The 15,226-nt window shown below is 43.1% G+C and overlaps 1 protein-coding gene across 1 annotated transcript in view; it reads left to right on the top strand.

Annotated features, from left to right (window-relative positions):
- Svil (supervillin) overlaps nucleotides 1-15,226 on the top strand; it is a 128,056-nt gene that overhangs the window by 55,005 nt on the left and 57,825 nt on the right. The window contains exons 3-6 of the mRNA XM_051205737.1: nucleotides 267-358; nucleotides 6,643-6,700; nucleotides 6,815-6,966; nucleotides 8,776-9,373. Of these exons, the coding sequence (XP_051061694.1) occupies nucleotides 267-358; nucleotides 6,643-6,700; nucleotides 6,815-6,966; nucleotides 8,776-9,373 (900 nt within the window). The remainder of the gene's footprint in view (nucleotides 1-266; nucleotides 359-6,642; nucleotides 6,701-6,814; nucleotides 6,967-8,775; nucleotides 9,374-15,226) is intronic.

Here is a 15,226-nt window from a genome sequence, read left to right as displayed (position 1 = left end):
TGTTACCAGTCTGAATAGAAAGATACAATGCACAGGTCTGGCTATATTTTTTTCCACCACACACACCTAGCAGCCACGAATACCAGTGTAATCACATAGTTGAACATATATACACACATTATCATATTAACGTAAATATAAATAAATGGAGAAATTCACCAGTATAAAATGTGTACTTATGTTTGAATGACAGCATGGTTTTTATCATTAGTGTTTTTCCTATTTTGCATCTTGATTTAATGCTGTATTAATGGAATAACTTTTAGCTTTCAGAAAGAGCTTTGCTTTGATGATAAAGAAGAGCCTGCCAACCACAGGAGAGGCCTTGATGCCAAGTGTCTAGCTGCACTCCCTAAAGGTAAGACCTTCTCTAAATGGCACAACTCTCCATGACACTTGCACTGAAGGATTCTCATTAGCTTACTCCTTTCCTGAATTTTGCACCCCCATCTTCCTGGGGTTTATTCTTCCCACCAGTTGCTGCTGAAGGCAGAATGAAGAGGAGGAGAAAGAGCACAGAGACCCCATTCTCTCTTTGGCCTTTAGCCTTCCTGAGGGGGCTTGGAATGTAGTTCAGTTGGTAGAGTATTTGCCTAGCATGCAGGAAACCTGGCTTTGATCCCCAGCACCACATAATCCAGGTTGGGTGGCACCTGGGCAACAAGTACAACTCTGTCTCCAGGGGAAAGATTGTTAGGGAGCTGGAGACATGACTCAGCAGTGGTTGAGAGCGCTTGTTCTGGCAGAGGACTTGGGTTTGCTTCCCAGCACCCTTGTGTTGGCTCACAACTGTATGTAGCTCCAGGTCCTGGGGATCTAGTACCCTCTTCTGACCTATGTAGGCACCAGGCATCATCATGGTGCACAAACATACATGCTGGCAAAATATTCATATGCTTTTAGAAAAAGAGAGAGAGAAAGTTGGGTGGGTAGGGAAGTGGGGGGGAATCTGGGAAGAGTTGGCAGAAGGAAAATGATCAAAATATATGAAAAATGTTAATTAAAAATATAAAATTGAATTTAAAAAAATCAAGCTAACTTTCTCTAAAAGGCATTTGGTCAGCTGGTCTCCTAGGTTCCCATCCTTCTCTATATACCCCCCATTCCCCCCCCCAGTGCTGTTCACTTTTCCTCCCTGCTTCTTCCCACTATATGGGATTTATGCTCAGAAGCTTGTAGCCTTTTATTTATTTATTTTTCTGAACTAGGATCTCACTATATAGCCTGGCTGTCCTTGAACTCATAGGGTTCCACCTATCTTTGCCTCCCAAGTACTAGGACTAAAGTTATCAGTGGTCTGGCTTTCTTGTAGGCAACAGAGCTAACTGCTGGATACTTTCAGACATCTTTTGAAGTTTTAAGTATCTTATTACACTTATTCATTTGTGTGTGTATCAGTGTGTGTGTTCCAGATAATGCATTTGGAAATAAAGGGACAACCCTATGGAGGTGAACTTAGTTCTTCCTGCATGTGGGTCCTGAGGATTGAGCTCTGACCACTGGGCCATCCGAGTGGCCTCAACGGTCGTCTGTTTTGTGTTATGCTTTCCACTGGTAACAGGTACACATGTGTTAAGTAAGCTACCTGCACCTGCTCTAAACTGGCCCACTCTGCTTTTGCCTCTGACAGGACTTGAACATGGCCTGTTCATTACTTCCCAACAATAACTGTAGCATGAGGAATGATCACTTGGATCCAAAATATCTGTATCCAAACAGAGCAATGGAACCCTTTAGAATGATCGAGTTAAGGGAAGAACAGGTTTTTTGGTTTTTTGGTTTTGTTTTGTTTTGTTTTTGTTTTTTTTGTTTGTTTGTTTGTTTTGTTTTTTTGTTTTTTTTGTGGTCCCCTCCCCTGCCATGCTCTGAAAGGGGAAAGGGGTTTAAGAGAAATTAGATCAGAAGACATTTTCTTTTAATAGAAAGCAAATCCAGTTTCAAAGGCACAGGGACGACCTGGAATGTATCCCAAGATGCTAAGCAGATGATATGCCTCAGAGTCTTCTAAGGATGGGCACTTGAAAAAGTTCCAAGGCATGGCCTAAGAGCAGAACTTAACAAAGCATGATTCAGTTTTTCCGTATCAGGTGAAATGCATATTTTATTGTGTATTGCACCGAAGGAATAGTATGGAGAGTTACGAGGCTATAGATAAGATTTCATATGAAGAGTGGCTAGAATTGTAGCACCATTGCCCCCATCTGGGGGAAATGTGCCCCAAGATTTCCAGTAGGCATCTGAAACTGGGTCAGTGCTGACACTCAGCCTGCCACTTTCTTTTCTGTGTGTGTGTATACGTATGATCACAGCAAAAGATGACCAGTATGCCACACTGAGAGTTACGTGAATGTGGAGCCTAACTCCGAAAGACTGGAGGCTGTGCCCATAGTTTGAGAACAAGAGCCTGACACTGTGGAAAACCCGGCTGGCTATCGCGGTACTGCTTCCTCGGGAAGCGCAAACTCACATTCTCCTTGATTGTTCAGGAAGGCAAATGGCTCCATGTGTTCATGGCAGGGTTATGCTGTAAAGGATTTATCCCTGGGTGGCTATATGCTCTGGCATGGGATGAAATACTCCTTCAAGCTGTTCAGGGTCTTTGTAAAGGACAAAGGTGCCCAGTTTCATCTGAGATAAAGGTGTGTTTAACGTCTAGGATTATGATCAAAACTAAGTGTAAAAGTGAAAAGTTTGGTTCTGCTGTAACTGACAAATGTTGCCTGATAAGGCACAGATCTACTTGGAAAACACAGGTCATTCCTTGCCAGTGGAAGCCTCCCTCTTCCGACTTCTCTGCCCCAATTCCTCTGGGCAACGGTATGGTCAGGAGACAGGGAGAGTTGTCGGTTCCTAAAACCTGTAATTTCAACTATCAAAACATATTGAAAACATAAAAGGTTATTGACCAGTTCTTTCCAAAATTTCATACAGCTGATTATGAAAATAAGTAGCTTTTCCAAACCCAAGTGTTTAACCATATGTACTAAGTAAATTCGTGTTCCTAAACTCATAAGGTTTTTGTCTTCTACTGATGTCTTGCTGTCAGCTTAGTGGCTGCATATTAATCTACTGAGATTTTATTATTGTCTGTGGCCCTATGGCCCTGTAGTCAGCATCTCACCAGCTACTCAGGCTGTAACCTGGTGGGGCTTCTAGTCCTGCTCCCTGGCTTTGCTGCAGGCACAGTACATAGGTTTAAACTAAATCTCTATCATTCTATTTATCAGTAAGACTCAGGAATCAAAAGCTGGGTTTTAGACTCAGGAGTCAAAGGCTGAAGGATGAAAACCTGCTAGCTCCGAGAGGTTCACTAGCAACTAGCTAACTTTTTTTGGCTGGAGACACCATAAGAGATGAGTCTCTTCCCTTGTCCCCAAACCAAATGTCAGCTCAAGCTCTAGTCCCTGCCTATGTGTCTTCTCTATCCAAATTGATGCCCTCAACTAGTTGCTGGCTCTGTCCCCTCCCTCTGATTCAAGGTAAACTTTATTTAACTGTTATTTATTTAATAATCTCCAAGTGTCACAGTGCAATCAAAATATCCCCCAACACTCTACAGCACCTCAAAAAAAATTCCCAAGCCCCACCTCGGTCATACCCAGACCCCAGGCTTCTTCATGCCTTCATTCTGATGTCCTTGATTTGGGGACGGTGTATTAGAAAACACTGCCATTCTCAGCAGGATCTGTCAATATTCTGCCTGTTGGCTCTTAGCAGTATAATGCTGACAAAGGAATAGATTACTAATCTGGGCCTTGTTTTTGTGTTGTTTGTTCATTGTCTTGTACTTGGGCTTTCAGACAAGCACTGCACTAGCTGTATTCCAGCACTATTTTATTTCAACAACATAGAATGTTATGTGTGTTTTTAAGTTTGAGGATGCCACTTTGTTCACTTAATGAAAGGTTTCTGCTTCTGTAAAAGGGAACATTAAGATGGCTGTCTCTTTTCTCTCTTGGACTCATCATATCATCAACATTCTTGTTGATGAAGGGAACAGAAAGGCCACTGAGATACTTCAACTCCTGCCACCAAATCTGGAGAAGGAGAGAACTGGCCCCCAAAGCTGTCCTCTGGCCCCATACACAGAAACCATGGCACATGTGAACCTACAAACACACAGACAAACACACATGATAAATGTATACTTAGATAAAAATAAGTCTTGGCCTATGTAAACATAATATTAAGTAGACATTCCATTTTAAAATTAAGAAGTAGAGGAACATCATGTCTCTAACATTATCATTAAAATATAGAGCATGCAGCCAGCACACAGTTTATCCATGTAAACAGCATGTGTCATTGGCTCCTGACACTTTCACACAATTGTGTGCCCATCACTGTAATCAATATTACAGCGTCTTCACTATTCCAGAAGAAACCTCATACCCTTGAACCATCACCCTTCCCTGAGTCCTCTCGTTTGGTGGTTACTTCCTTCCTTCTATTGGCACCCTCGTATGCAGTCACAGCAGTGTTTAAATCACCCCAGTCAGGACTATGCTCTCAGGCTATCCCAGGACAGGGAGGAAGCAGGTCTTGGCAGTACACTACCACTGACTTTTCTATCCAAGCTCCTGCCATACTTGAGTTTGAGACAAACTAAGTTAAGCGCTGTCTTTACCAAAAATCTCTAGTCTCTCAGAGTGGGTGAAGAACTAATTCTATTTCCCAAGACAAACCCTTGGAAGGCCAAATTATCCTGAATACTGGTGGTCATATTCTTCTTACAAAGAATGTCTGGCAAATAGGCACATGAATGGGAGAACCCTCTCTCCAGTTCCCTTAAAGGCCATAAGTGAAAATTGACCCATGAACTCTTATTAGAAATGGCAAAAGACTCATGGATGCAGAAGGACCATTCAGAATTACTCAAAAGAGCCCATGACAGTAGCTGTAAAATGGATAATTTTGTTTAATCAAAATCAATGCATTTGTAAACATATAGATAAAAATTTTCCTTCTATGGAAATTAGACCGCCTATGGTTGCTAATAGCTGGACTGTGTTGACTAGTATATGGAACCTGTGCCATTTAGGAATTTCAGTTAGGGCACAACATTCAGTCAATTGACTCTAACTTTAGGAAACATTATTATAGGGAATTCATATTGGAGGATCTTAGGATAAAGAGATAGACTGCAGCTTGCTCTTAAGTGGCTTGAGAGTATAATGAAAGTATCCACGGAAAGGGAAAAAGAAGTAAAACAACATAGTAAAATGTTAGCATATCACAAATGGTGCTTTGCAGAGCTTCTAAGTCTGAAATCACATGAAAATTGTTGAAAGAGTTTAAAGAGTGCTGGAGAGATGGCTCAGCCATTAAAGGCTAGGTTCACAACCAAAAATATAAGAGTTTAAAGGGTTAGGGTTAGGATTAATGTTAGTTTTTTTCCTGCATATATGTATGTACATCATATGTGTGTCTAGTTTTTTTTCATGTGTACCTTGAGTGTTTTTTCTTTATGTACGTATGTGCACCACATGTGTGCCTTATGCTTGCAAAGGTCAGAAGAAGGCATCATTTACTGCAGAAACTGGAGTTACAGATGGTTGTGAGCCTCCATGTGGGTGCTGGGAATAGAACTTAGGTCTCTTAACAGCTGAGCCATACCTCTACCCCCACAGCAAAAGTTTTAAGACAGATAGTCATTAAAAAGTACATACCCGACTTCAACAATAGTTACTAATTAATTAGATACCATGTCTTAATTGCCCCTTCATTGCATTTCTCCTATGAGTCAGCCTTTCCTGCTAGCTCCTCCCCAAGTCCTGATAGATTCTCCTTCTGTCCTGGTGGTCCGTTGGCCCTTCCCTCTTTTTTCTGCTAACTCCTTGCCTTTAAGCCCTCTTAAGAATTGATATAGTGAAGATAGAGACAGATTAAGAGCCGTTCTCTGCCAACTTTGGCCACCTCTCCAAAGAAGCAATTGCTTGTCATCTCGGTCTGCCCTGTAGTTAATGTCCTGCTAGAACCTTCAGCCACAGCAAAGCATTTTTCCTGGCTTCCCAGTGAGTCTAGGAGAATCACACCATCCTCCTAGATTATAGGGTGGAAGCAAATGTTACCACTTCCTTCCAGCAAAGCTCTAGCAGAGTCTTGGGACCTGATTTCAGCTGTGGTTAAAGGAAGCATAGTCATGTACTGACAGATGCTTACAGATTAAATGACAGGGTGAAGTAAGAGTGGCTGTGTATGCATGCTAGGAGCTTGCAGATGACACTACGGGGGCTGATGGAATGTACTTTGCAAAAGTTTTTCAAGATAAAAGCTTCAGATGCATCAATAAACATAACAAAATTTAAGATAAGATGGACACTGGGAGCCCTGATAAGCAAAACAAACAAACAAAAAACAACCTTACTAAAGAGGCCTTGTCGGTTAAGCCTCCTGTGACCCAGTCTTAGCCTGCATAAGTTTACTTGTTAGCCTAAATTGTGATGCGTGTGCAGGGGGCGGTGTGCACACACTTACTTATTTAGTGTCTCCCTTCCTACCTGAAAACTAACTTCAAGGGAGCCGGAAGCTGGCAGGGTTGTGTGCATTTGAGTCTTCTCTAATGTGCTGCATCAGTGAATGAAACAAGCACAAAACCACCAAACGCCACACCGTTTTTTGTTCTTTTCTGCTCTGTTGTAGTTGCGGAATTAAGAAAAATCTTCGAGCCAAAGAGAAAAGACTTTTTAGAGATGAAAAGGTAATACTTGTGTCACTCCACTGGTGGGTAAAGACATTTATCACAGCAGTGATTAATTTGTCCCTTAGTATCATTTTCCACACTCACTGTGTTTTTCTTTGGCCGACTTTGCAGAAAAGAAAGAATTGCCAGGCGCTTAGAAGGAATAGAAAATGACCCCCAGCCCATCCTGTTGCAGAGCTGCACAGGGCTAGTGACTCACCGACTGCTGGAGGAAGACACACCCAGATACATGCGCGCCACAGACCCTGCCAGCCCTCACACTGGTGAGTATGTGAACATGCTAGATGGGGTGCTTGTCATGTCACACCTTCACCTGCCTGATCCTGTGGCACTGGAGAATGAAATGCCTGACACCAAAATAAAGAGGCCAACCAAAGCAGCTAAAGGGAGGAAAAGCTGACTTTGACTCAGTTTGAGGTGACAGTCCATCATGACAGGGAAGGCGTGGCAAGGGGAGTCAGAAGCAACTGGTCACATTCACCCACAGTCAGCTGCTCCCCTCACTTGTTTATTTTTCACCTTTTTTTTTTTTTTTAAATTCAGTGAAGTGGTACCGCACCCGCACACGTCAGGGAAAATGTTCCCTTCTCAGTCAAACCTCTAAAAAAATACTCCAAATCTAGTCTAGTTGACAATGCATGTTAAGCATCACAACCAACAGCAGTCATTGTGTGGTTTCTTAAGTTTACCAGGCCCCTTTACATAGGGGCCCATCAGAGGCACACACGGTGGCCATTTCTCCATACTCTCGTGTCTCAGCTCAGAATCTGCTGTCAAGGACTATTAGTAAAATACTTGTTACTACTCTCAGGATTCGTGAGACAGGCCTTCTATTTTCATGTGTGTAAATATATTGCATATTGATTTGCAACACGCTGAGCGTGACTGGACTTAGTCACTGTTATGGATGTTAATCACCTGGCCTGACCCCAGAGGGAACAATACAATCAGGACTGAGCTTCCCAGCCTGGACCCAGGCTCTGAAGTGCTGCTTTTCCTAGCTATTGTTTTCCCATTTCCTCTTCAGAGGGGGCTCCTGGTCTCAAAGCATAATGCCACAGGTTGCTGGTATTGGTGGCTTCTGATCGGGAACTACATGAAAAGCCAAGAATCTATACCCAGAATCCACACCCAGAAAGAAACCCTTGCGTACATAATGTCTTCACCCATATAGCATTTAATTTAACCATCAAATACAGTGAGGGAATTAAGGTTTGTCTTTAGACATAAGTTGTGTAGCCTACACTGGCTTAAACTCACTGTCATCCTATTTCAACCATGTGCTGGTGTTATAGGCATGCATAACCAAGAAAGAATTATTTATTAAGGTATTAGGAATCAAGCTAGCCAAGAGGAGAGTAAAAGACATACTCCTCTTTCCATTTCATACCAACCCCAAAGTAAATTCTGGTTAATCTTGTTCTAATTCAAAAGAAGTCATTGGAAACTTGAAAATATAGGCACGTGTTTCATTCAAGTGAACTTAAAAAACAGATAAAGAAATCTCCAAATGATGAATGAGTCAGTATTACTTCGAGCAACGTAGAAATTGATTTCACAGCCTAGCAAGTGACTGAAAGGTCTCAAATTCTTTCATAAATAATTCAACATTTTGATGTGTGTGTGTGTGTGTGTATGTGTTTGCATGTGTGTGGGCACTGAGAAAAACAACATCTTTAAGTGCAGATACCACTCTGATATTGTGAAACCACAGCCCATCTCTTGTTAACTCAATAAATGTTCTTGTGTCTACTGTCTTTTCTAGAAGAATCTGAACTTGCCCTTTGGCCTCATATGAAGTATTAAACTCAGAAACGAAACATAAAAATAAATAAAGGGGAAATAAATTTGAGGCTAGAGGGCCCTGGGAGAGTGTGGGGATCAGATGCCATGTGGCTCTCTGCTTTCCCACTTTTCCTGGAAAATACCAGGCTCCTTCCATCAGCCAGCCTAGGTGAGATGAGACCTTCAGACTGGGAGCTCTGTGAGCGCTGGGCAGTGTGGAGGGCTCTGCATGTTACACGGTGGACTGTGCTTAGCCTGCTATGTTTTATCCTGCGGTCTTCTTGTAGGGCGCTCTAATGAAGAGGAAGACACTCCTGGGTCTTCCTTAGAAAAACAAACTCCATCTAAGTACTGTTCAGAAACCTCGGGCATCCATAGTTCAAGCTCCATGGATACCCACAGTCTGGAGTCCAAAGCAGAAAGGATCGCAAGGTACAAAGCAGAGAGGAGGCGACAGCTGGCAGAAAAGTATGGGCTGACCCTGGACCCTGAAGCTGACTCGGAATACTTGTCTCGATATTCCAAGTCTCGGAAGGACCCAGATGCAGGTGAGAGACGAGGAAAAGGTGACAAGCAGGAAGAACCGAGCAAGGATATCAGTTCTTTGCACTCCAGGGCAGAGCCAGGTCCCAGGACCAGCTTGATAGAGTCCCAGGACCGCGCCTCTCTGGGGAGCAACATGTCTGACCAGGAGCTACTACTCAACTTGGAGAACCAGCGGCGAGTCCAAGAGCCCCCAGTTGCAGAAGATGGTTCCCCTGCCTTCTTTTCTGAACGAGGCACCTCCTTCCCTGAAGTGCCAAGGTCCCCAAAGCAGATGTACAACTCACCACTGCAACAGCCAGCCCCCAGTGACCTGCCAGTGCCCACGGAGGCCCGTGCCAGGTAAGCCCTGACTGTTTGTTCTGCCTTGGCTATCTCAGAGGTCTCCACCTTCCCCACTCACTGTAATTTATACAGTATCCCAACAAGTTCTACACAGAGCTAGAAGCTGGCCACCCTCTTCAATTCAAACAAGCAACAGCTTTATGAGTGTTCAGAAAGGCTGGGAACCTGGAGTCACGTAAATTTACTCAGGGGAAACAGTTGTGTGTGACACATGGATATATGTATACACACATATATGAACATGTACTTATTGTTTTTAAGTACATGTTGGGAGCATCTTTTGTTACGTTCACTGGAATATAGTAGTAAACATCTACTCCCTCTTACCTGGTAATGATGCAACCACGGCAAACATTTCAGGTGCTAACATTTTAGAAGCCCCAAGCCTGTCATGTGGACCCAGATGCTTAGATACCAGCCTCTGAGATAATTAGATTCCATAAGGAGATCTTTTGAAGCCATTTGTTCAGCCTTAGAACCAAAGTACTTGATGCTGAGAAAGAGAGTAACCCATCCCCTCATATTTTAAAGAGGGGTGTCTTGCCTAGAAGTGCACATTTCATTTAATAGGGGTGCTGTGTTCTGTTTAGCTAATTATATAAAAGGAAATCATGTACATATTTTTTACTATTACATTTAATTTTTTATTGTGTATGCATATGTGTGAATGTGTGCATTTGTAGCGCAGTGTGTTGTGCTTGTGAAAGGTCAAAGGACAACTTGCAGGAGTCTGTTCTCTCCTACCATGTGGGACCTGGTGATTAAACTCAGGTCAAGCTTGGTGGCAAATACCGTTACCTACCTAGCTGCTTTGCCAGCTGACCCTCTTCACATGATTCGTGTGCAGAACAAAGAAACTCAGCATGTGCTGACCTAGAATAAAAAATAGGTCCATCCAAGAAAATGAAGAACCTAATCTCAGATTTTCTTATGACAACTGTTTAATGTTATTTCCTTGTGTGGGAACAATGTGAAATATTACTAATGAAATAACAGTTTGGGGCAATATATATTTGTTTTAGAAGTTGTTAGTATTCCTTAAAATGATTGAGAAGGTTTTCTAATTAAATGTTGGATAGAGGGATGGATGTTGTAGGGTCCTTAGCTCATCTCATCCCGTGCTTGGGAATTGAGGCCCAGCCTCACTGTTCAGATCTTTCCAAACCCTTGGAATTTTAAGTTTTACATCATCTGAAGAAGGCTATTCCCAAGATAATCTATTGCTTGTGAATTTGGCAAGGGTGAGTTTGGAAACAAAAGTGCCAATACCTTTAACCAGAAATATTATTATCAGTGTGGTAGATAATCCTGTGGATTGCTCAGCCTTAAGAAATACGGACTCCTGCTCCTAACAAAGTCCTAAATCCCAAACTCTTGTTTAATCCTTTATGCAGCACTTATTTTCTTATTGACAGACAGACAGGCAGACGGAAAGAAGTGCATGCTTATCTTTCTATGAGGGGAAATGCAGACGCTCCCATCCTGGGGTCCCCAGAGGCCATGTGCCTGAGCATCAGCTGTCACCTATGTGTGTTGTGTAACTAAAAAGGAGAAGGAAATTCAACTTGACAACCTATTCTCAGAGCTGACACTCTGGGAGAGTTTTGTTCATTACCTCCTCACCACAGCTCCCCAGTCCCTCTCCAGCACTTTGTCTCCCAGATTATGTCCTTAGTGGCTTGAACCCAGAAGTGGACATGTCGTGGAGAGCAGAGCTGAAACTTGACCTTAGAAGAGTTAACCTTTGGTGACTTATAGTCTGAACAGGGCTGGCCTTGGGTACCTGGGCACAAGTAAATCATACCCCTTGCCCCGAGACAGGGTAACAGTCCCTGTGTAGATCAGGCTGACCTTGAGACCTTGTAGAGACCTACCTATTTTGGCCTCCGGAGGGCTGGGGCTACAGCCATACATATCTTTCTTACCTGCTACAGTGCCAGTGTTTGATGGCCTGCCTCATCTATGTTACTTCTCAGAGCTAATCTAGCTTTGGGTTCTGACCATTGCTGTACCCACACTTGTGTGCAAAGCAGCAGTCTCTCACATAGGTGACTCATCAGTTGACTAAACTGAACGATGTGACAGAATCCGGCCACCCTTCTATAATCAGAGCTGGTGAGCCTTTGCTGTCACCAAGGTTTTGTTTATTTTCTTTTACTTTTGAAACAGTGTCTCACTGGGTAGCTCTGGCTGGCTACAGATGGGAAGTTCTTCCTGGGCATACAGATCTCCACTGGCCAACCACATTCAAAGGCTAATCCATTGATCCAGAGTTACTGCTTCCTTGTTCTGCCCCCAGTGACTCCACAGTCCTTTCCCAGTGGAGGTGGCCTCTGCAAGACAGAGTCTCCCAAAGTCCCCCAAATAAAATTTAAGTCTGGAGAATGAAGCTCAGTTGGTAGAGTGCTTGTCTAGTGCACATAAAGCCTGGGTTCAATCCCCAGCACAGCATGAAGTGGTTTGTGCAGTGGTGGTTCATGCCTGTAATCCCTGGACTGGGAAGGTTGAGGAAAGAGTAACAGCCATTCAAGTTCATCCATGGCTATTGCATGAATTCAGGGGAGGCTTTCCGTGTTTTCTTTTTAAATCGTAAGAAGACACAGTCTGTGGTATGGTTATTCTTCCTGTAGCTACTTTAAATTAGCAGGCTTTCCATGCCTATAGTTTTTATCAAAAGTATCTCAGCTTGTTCGTAATGACTCTGATATATTTTGCCTTGCATTGTATCTGGGTGTTAAGGGGCAAATGTGTAAGTTGGATGCTATCTTAATGGGATACAAGAATTTTCATGATTAGGATGAAGCCCTTTTCACTCTGTTGCCTGTTTTACCTCTCATAGTCTTTAATGCTGTACTTTATACCTAATAGGAGTTAAATAAACATTTGTCTGATTGTGTAGTTGGATGCTATCTTATTGGTTCGTCAGTAGGATTGGAGCCCCTTTCCCTCTTTTCCCTGTTTTCCTCTCTGCTTTAATGCTGTCTTTATACCTAATGGGTTAATAACTTTGTCTGTTGTGGTGGTATGCTATCTTAATGGTATACAAGAATTTTCATGATTAGGATGAAGCCCTTTTCGCTCTGTTGCCTGTTTTACCTCTCATAGTCTTTAATGCTGTACTTTATACCTAATAGGAGTTAAATAAACATTTGTCTGATTGTTGACCCGGGTTACAAATTGACATTGTAACAAGGGAAATGTGTAAGAGTCACTCTCACCAAGTTTCTTTTATTCCTTCGTTTGGTGTGTATCTGTTTGCATGGACACTTTTTACATTTGTCTGTTTGCCTGTGTGCCTCAGTGAAACTTACGGAAGTTAAGTTGCCTTGTATGTTAATTCCAACTTCTCATAAGTGTAGAGTATGACTACAACAGACTCATGTCAGTGACTAAAACCCATTTTCTCTAGTGACCTTAGATTTATTTATTTTTCACTTCTTGTTTTCCATGGTGAGCCAAATGACCAAAAAATTCCAAGAAATGTAAACTCTAAAGGCACCTTGTACAGTATGTCTTTTCAATAGCCAGCTTGAGCATCTTAACTAAAAGCAACCTTTGGGTTTTGCTTATAGTAAAATGATGTGGGCGTGGGCATCAGCATTTTAATTGCAATGTCCTGAAGTTTTGTTTCTTGTGCATGGTAGTACAGGGAAGGCCACCCATGAGTGGTTTCTGCAAAAAGATGCCGAAGGGGATACACCTTCACTTATCAACTGGCCTTCCAGGTACATCCCAGGTTGGAAGTGTGTGGCTGATGCATGGTGAATGTCTTCCTACTCCCGTCACCTCTCCTTGCTCTGCCACACTTAACTGACGCTCGTGCTCCTCTCCCTCTTTGCAATGCCTCTGAAAACCATGCTTTCAAAAATAAGCTGCTTCCTTGTCATGCGTGTCTCCAGGTTGCCCTGTCCACATTGACACTTTTTCTCCTTCCTGGTTCACTTGTCTCTGTCTTCACACACTACCTTGCTTGCTTGCTCACTGTCTCGCCAACTCACTTCAGAACTGGCCAACAGGGGGCAGTAATGAGCACCTCCTCCAGGCCATCCTACCCTGCCCACATCCCTTTTCTGCACCGGCTTCAGTTTGCTTGTTTCTAAATCACTAGTTTTCAATGATTAAATGTAGGGCATGTGGCCTAATAGCAGATACTTCCATCATTTCATGATAGAAGAGGCGGAAAAATTAAGAATGAGCAAGTCACTGGCCAGACAAAGGTCCCATGTATTGAGTTTCTGACTGAGATGTTGTTCTCTTGAGATGGCTTCAGATAAGGAGCATGCATAGCACAGCGGAGTCTGACTGCAGCTCAGTCTTCGAGCAGTGTCCTCCCCTGCCGCCTCGTCTCAGAGAAGCAACAGCTCTGAGTGCTTTTTCCAAACACCCACAGTAACTACCTTTATGTGTGTCTGGTGTTTCCTCAAGGAGGTGTGCTGGTGGCTCTTTGAAAACAAAGCATATTGTATGAATTGGATAGAGCCTAAGCATTCTATAATGTGTATATGAGAAGCAGTCACTTTTGCTCACTCACCTAAGTGAAATGAGACTTTTACATTTTTCCCAAGGAATCCCTCCTCCTATCCCCAAAGCTGTGTGTACTTTCTGAGAGTTGGACCTGGTCAGCAATCCATCTCAGGTCAATGGTTTCCCATTTGCACTACACCAAGCGGTCTTTCAAAATGTCGCATAATGGGTGCTTATGCTGTCGAGTGTCATCTTTGCTAAGTAGGAAGGCATGTGTTCTACAAAAACCTCCTTACCTTATGTCACTAGTCTTTTCTTCCTCTGTGGTGGGGACCAAATTCACACATTCAAGGCAGCATCCTGACTCCCTACCCAGCCCAGTTTTCATTTTAAAGGCAGAGAGCACTGAGGTCTGGGAAGGGCAGGTAAGGTCCCCCAGCCAGGGTTCTTGGTTAGCTGGCTTCTGTAGAGATGGGGACTGTCAGTAACTTTTGACATCTTTTTCAGTTTTGCTGTCAAAGATTTAAAAATCAGAAACAAACAAACAAAAAAAAAAACCAATCCTTCCTTAAGTTAGTTTTTACTGAAAGAGCAGCATCAATGGGAGGGAGCTAAAGGCTCACAATTCGCTTAACAAATGCCTTCTTCCTAACATTCCTGTGGTGGTGTGCTTGTGAGTAATGACATCCAAACTGGCCTGGCCGTGTCTTGGGTTCAGATGACATAGTCAGCTTAGCAGCCAAAGCCTGGGAGTATGTACATAGTGCTTCAAGAAGTAACTAAGTAATGTAGCTCAGTTGGAAGCGGAAGTAATCACAAATGCCCACATATCCAGTGGGCAGTAAGTGGCTGTGTCTCCTCCTAAAGTATGTGTTTCCCTTGTCGCAGCCAGCCTTCCCAGCCCCCCCGCCAGACCACACCTGGGTCTGGACTGGTACAGAGTCCTGACCTAGGCATTGCCTCCTGTACACTAATGCTTACAGTGGTATGTATGAATGCAGCGTTCTGGGGTGCTAGATAGTTCATTAGAATGAGCCCATTTTCTCTCAGAACAAACAGCATGTGACTCTCAACTTAACTGGGCAGGGAGACTTTTGGCCCACACTAGAATATGAATGCAAATTTGGAGATTTCACTCCATTTAACTGGCAAGCACTAGGTGTCTGTGTTCAATGCCCAAATGCATTTCCACACATTGTGCTCTCTGCATTGGCTCCAAGGCCATCCATGGTCTGTGCATGCTTCCTTCCCCTTCGGTGATTTACACATCACAACATAAATCCTATTTTTTTCTTAAGAGTTAAAGTTAGAGAAAAATTGGTGAAAGAGGAAAGTGCGCGCAGCAGCCCTGAACTCACCTCAGAGTCCTTAACTCAGAGGAGGCAG

Source organism: Phodopus roborovskii, unplaced genomic scaffold (genome assembly GCF_943737965.1).
Source record: "Phodopus roborovskii unplaced genomic scaffold, PHOROB, whole genome shotgun sequence".
Lineage (NCBI taxonomy): Eukaryota > Metazoa > Chordata > Mammalia > Rodentia > Cricetidae > Phodopus > Phodopus roborovskii.
The sequence above is the reverse complement of the archived record's forward strand: the minus strand, read 5'-3'. Positions and strand labels throughout refer to the sequence as shown.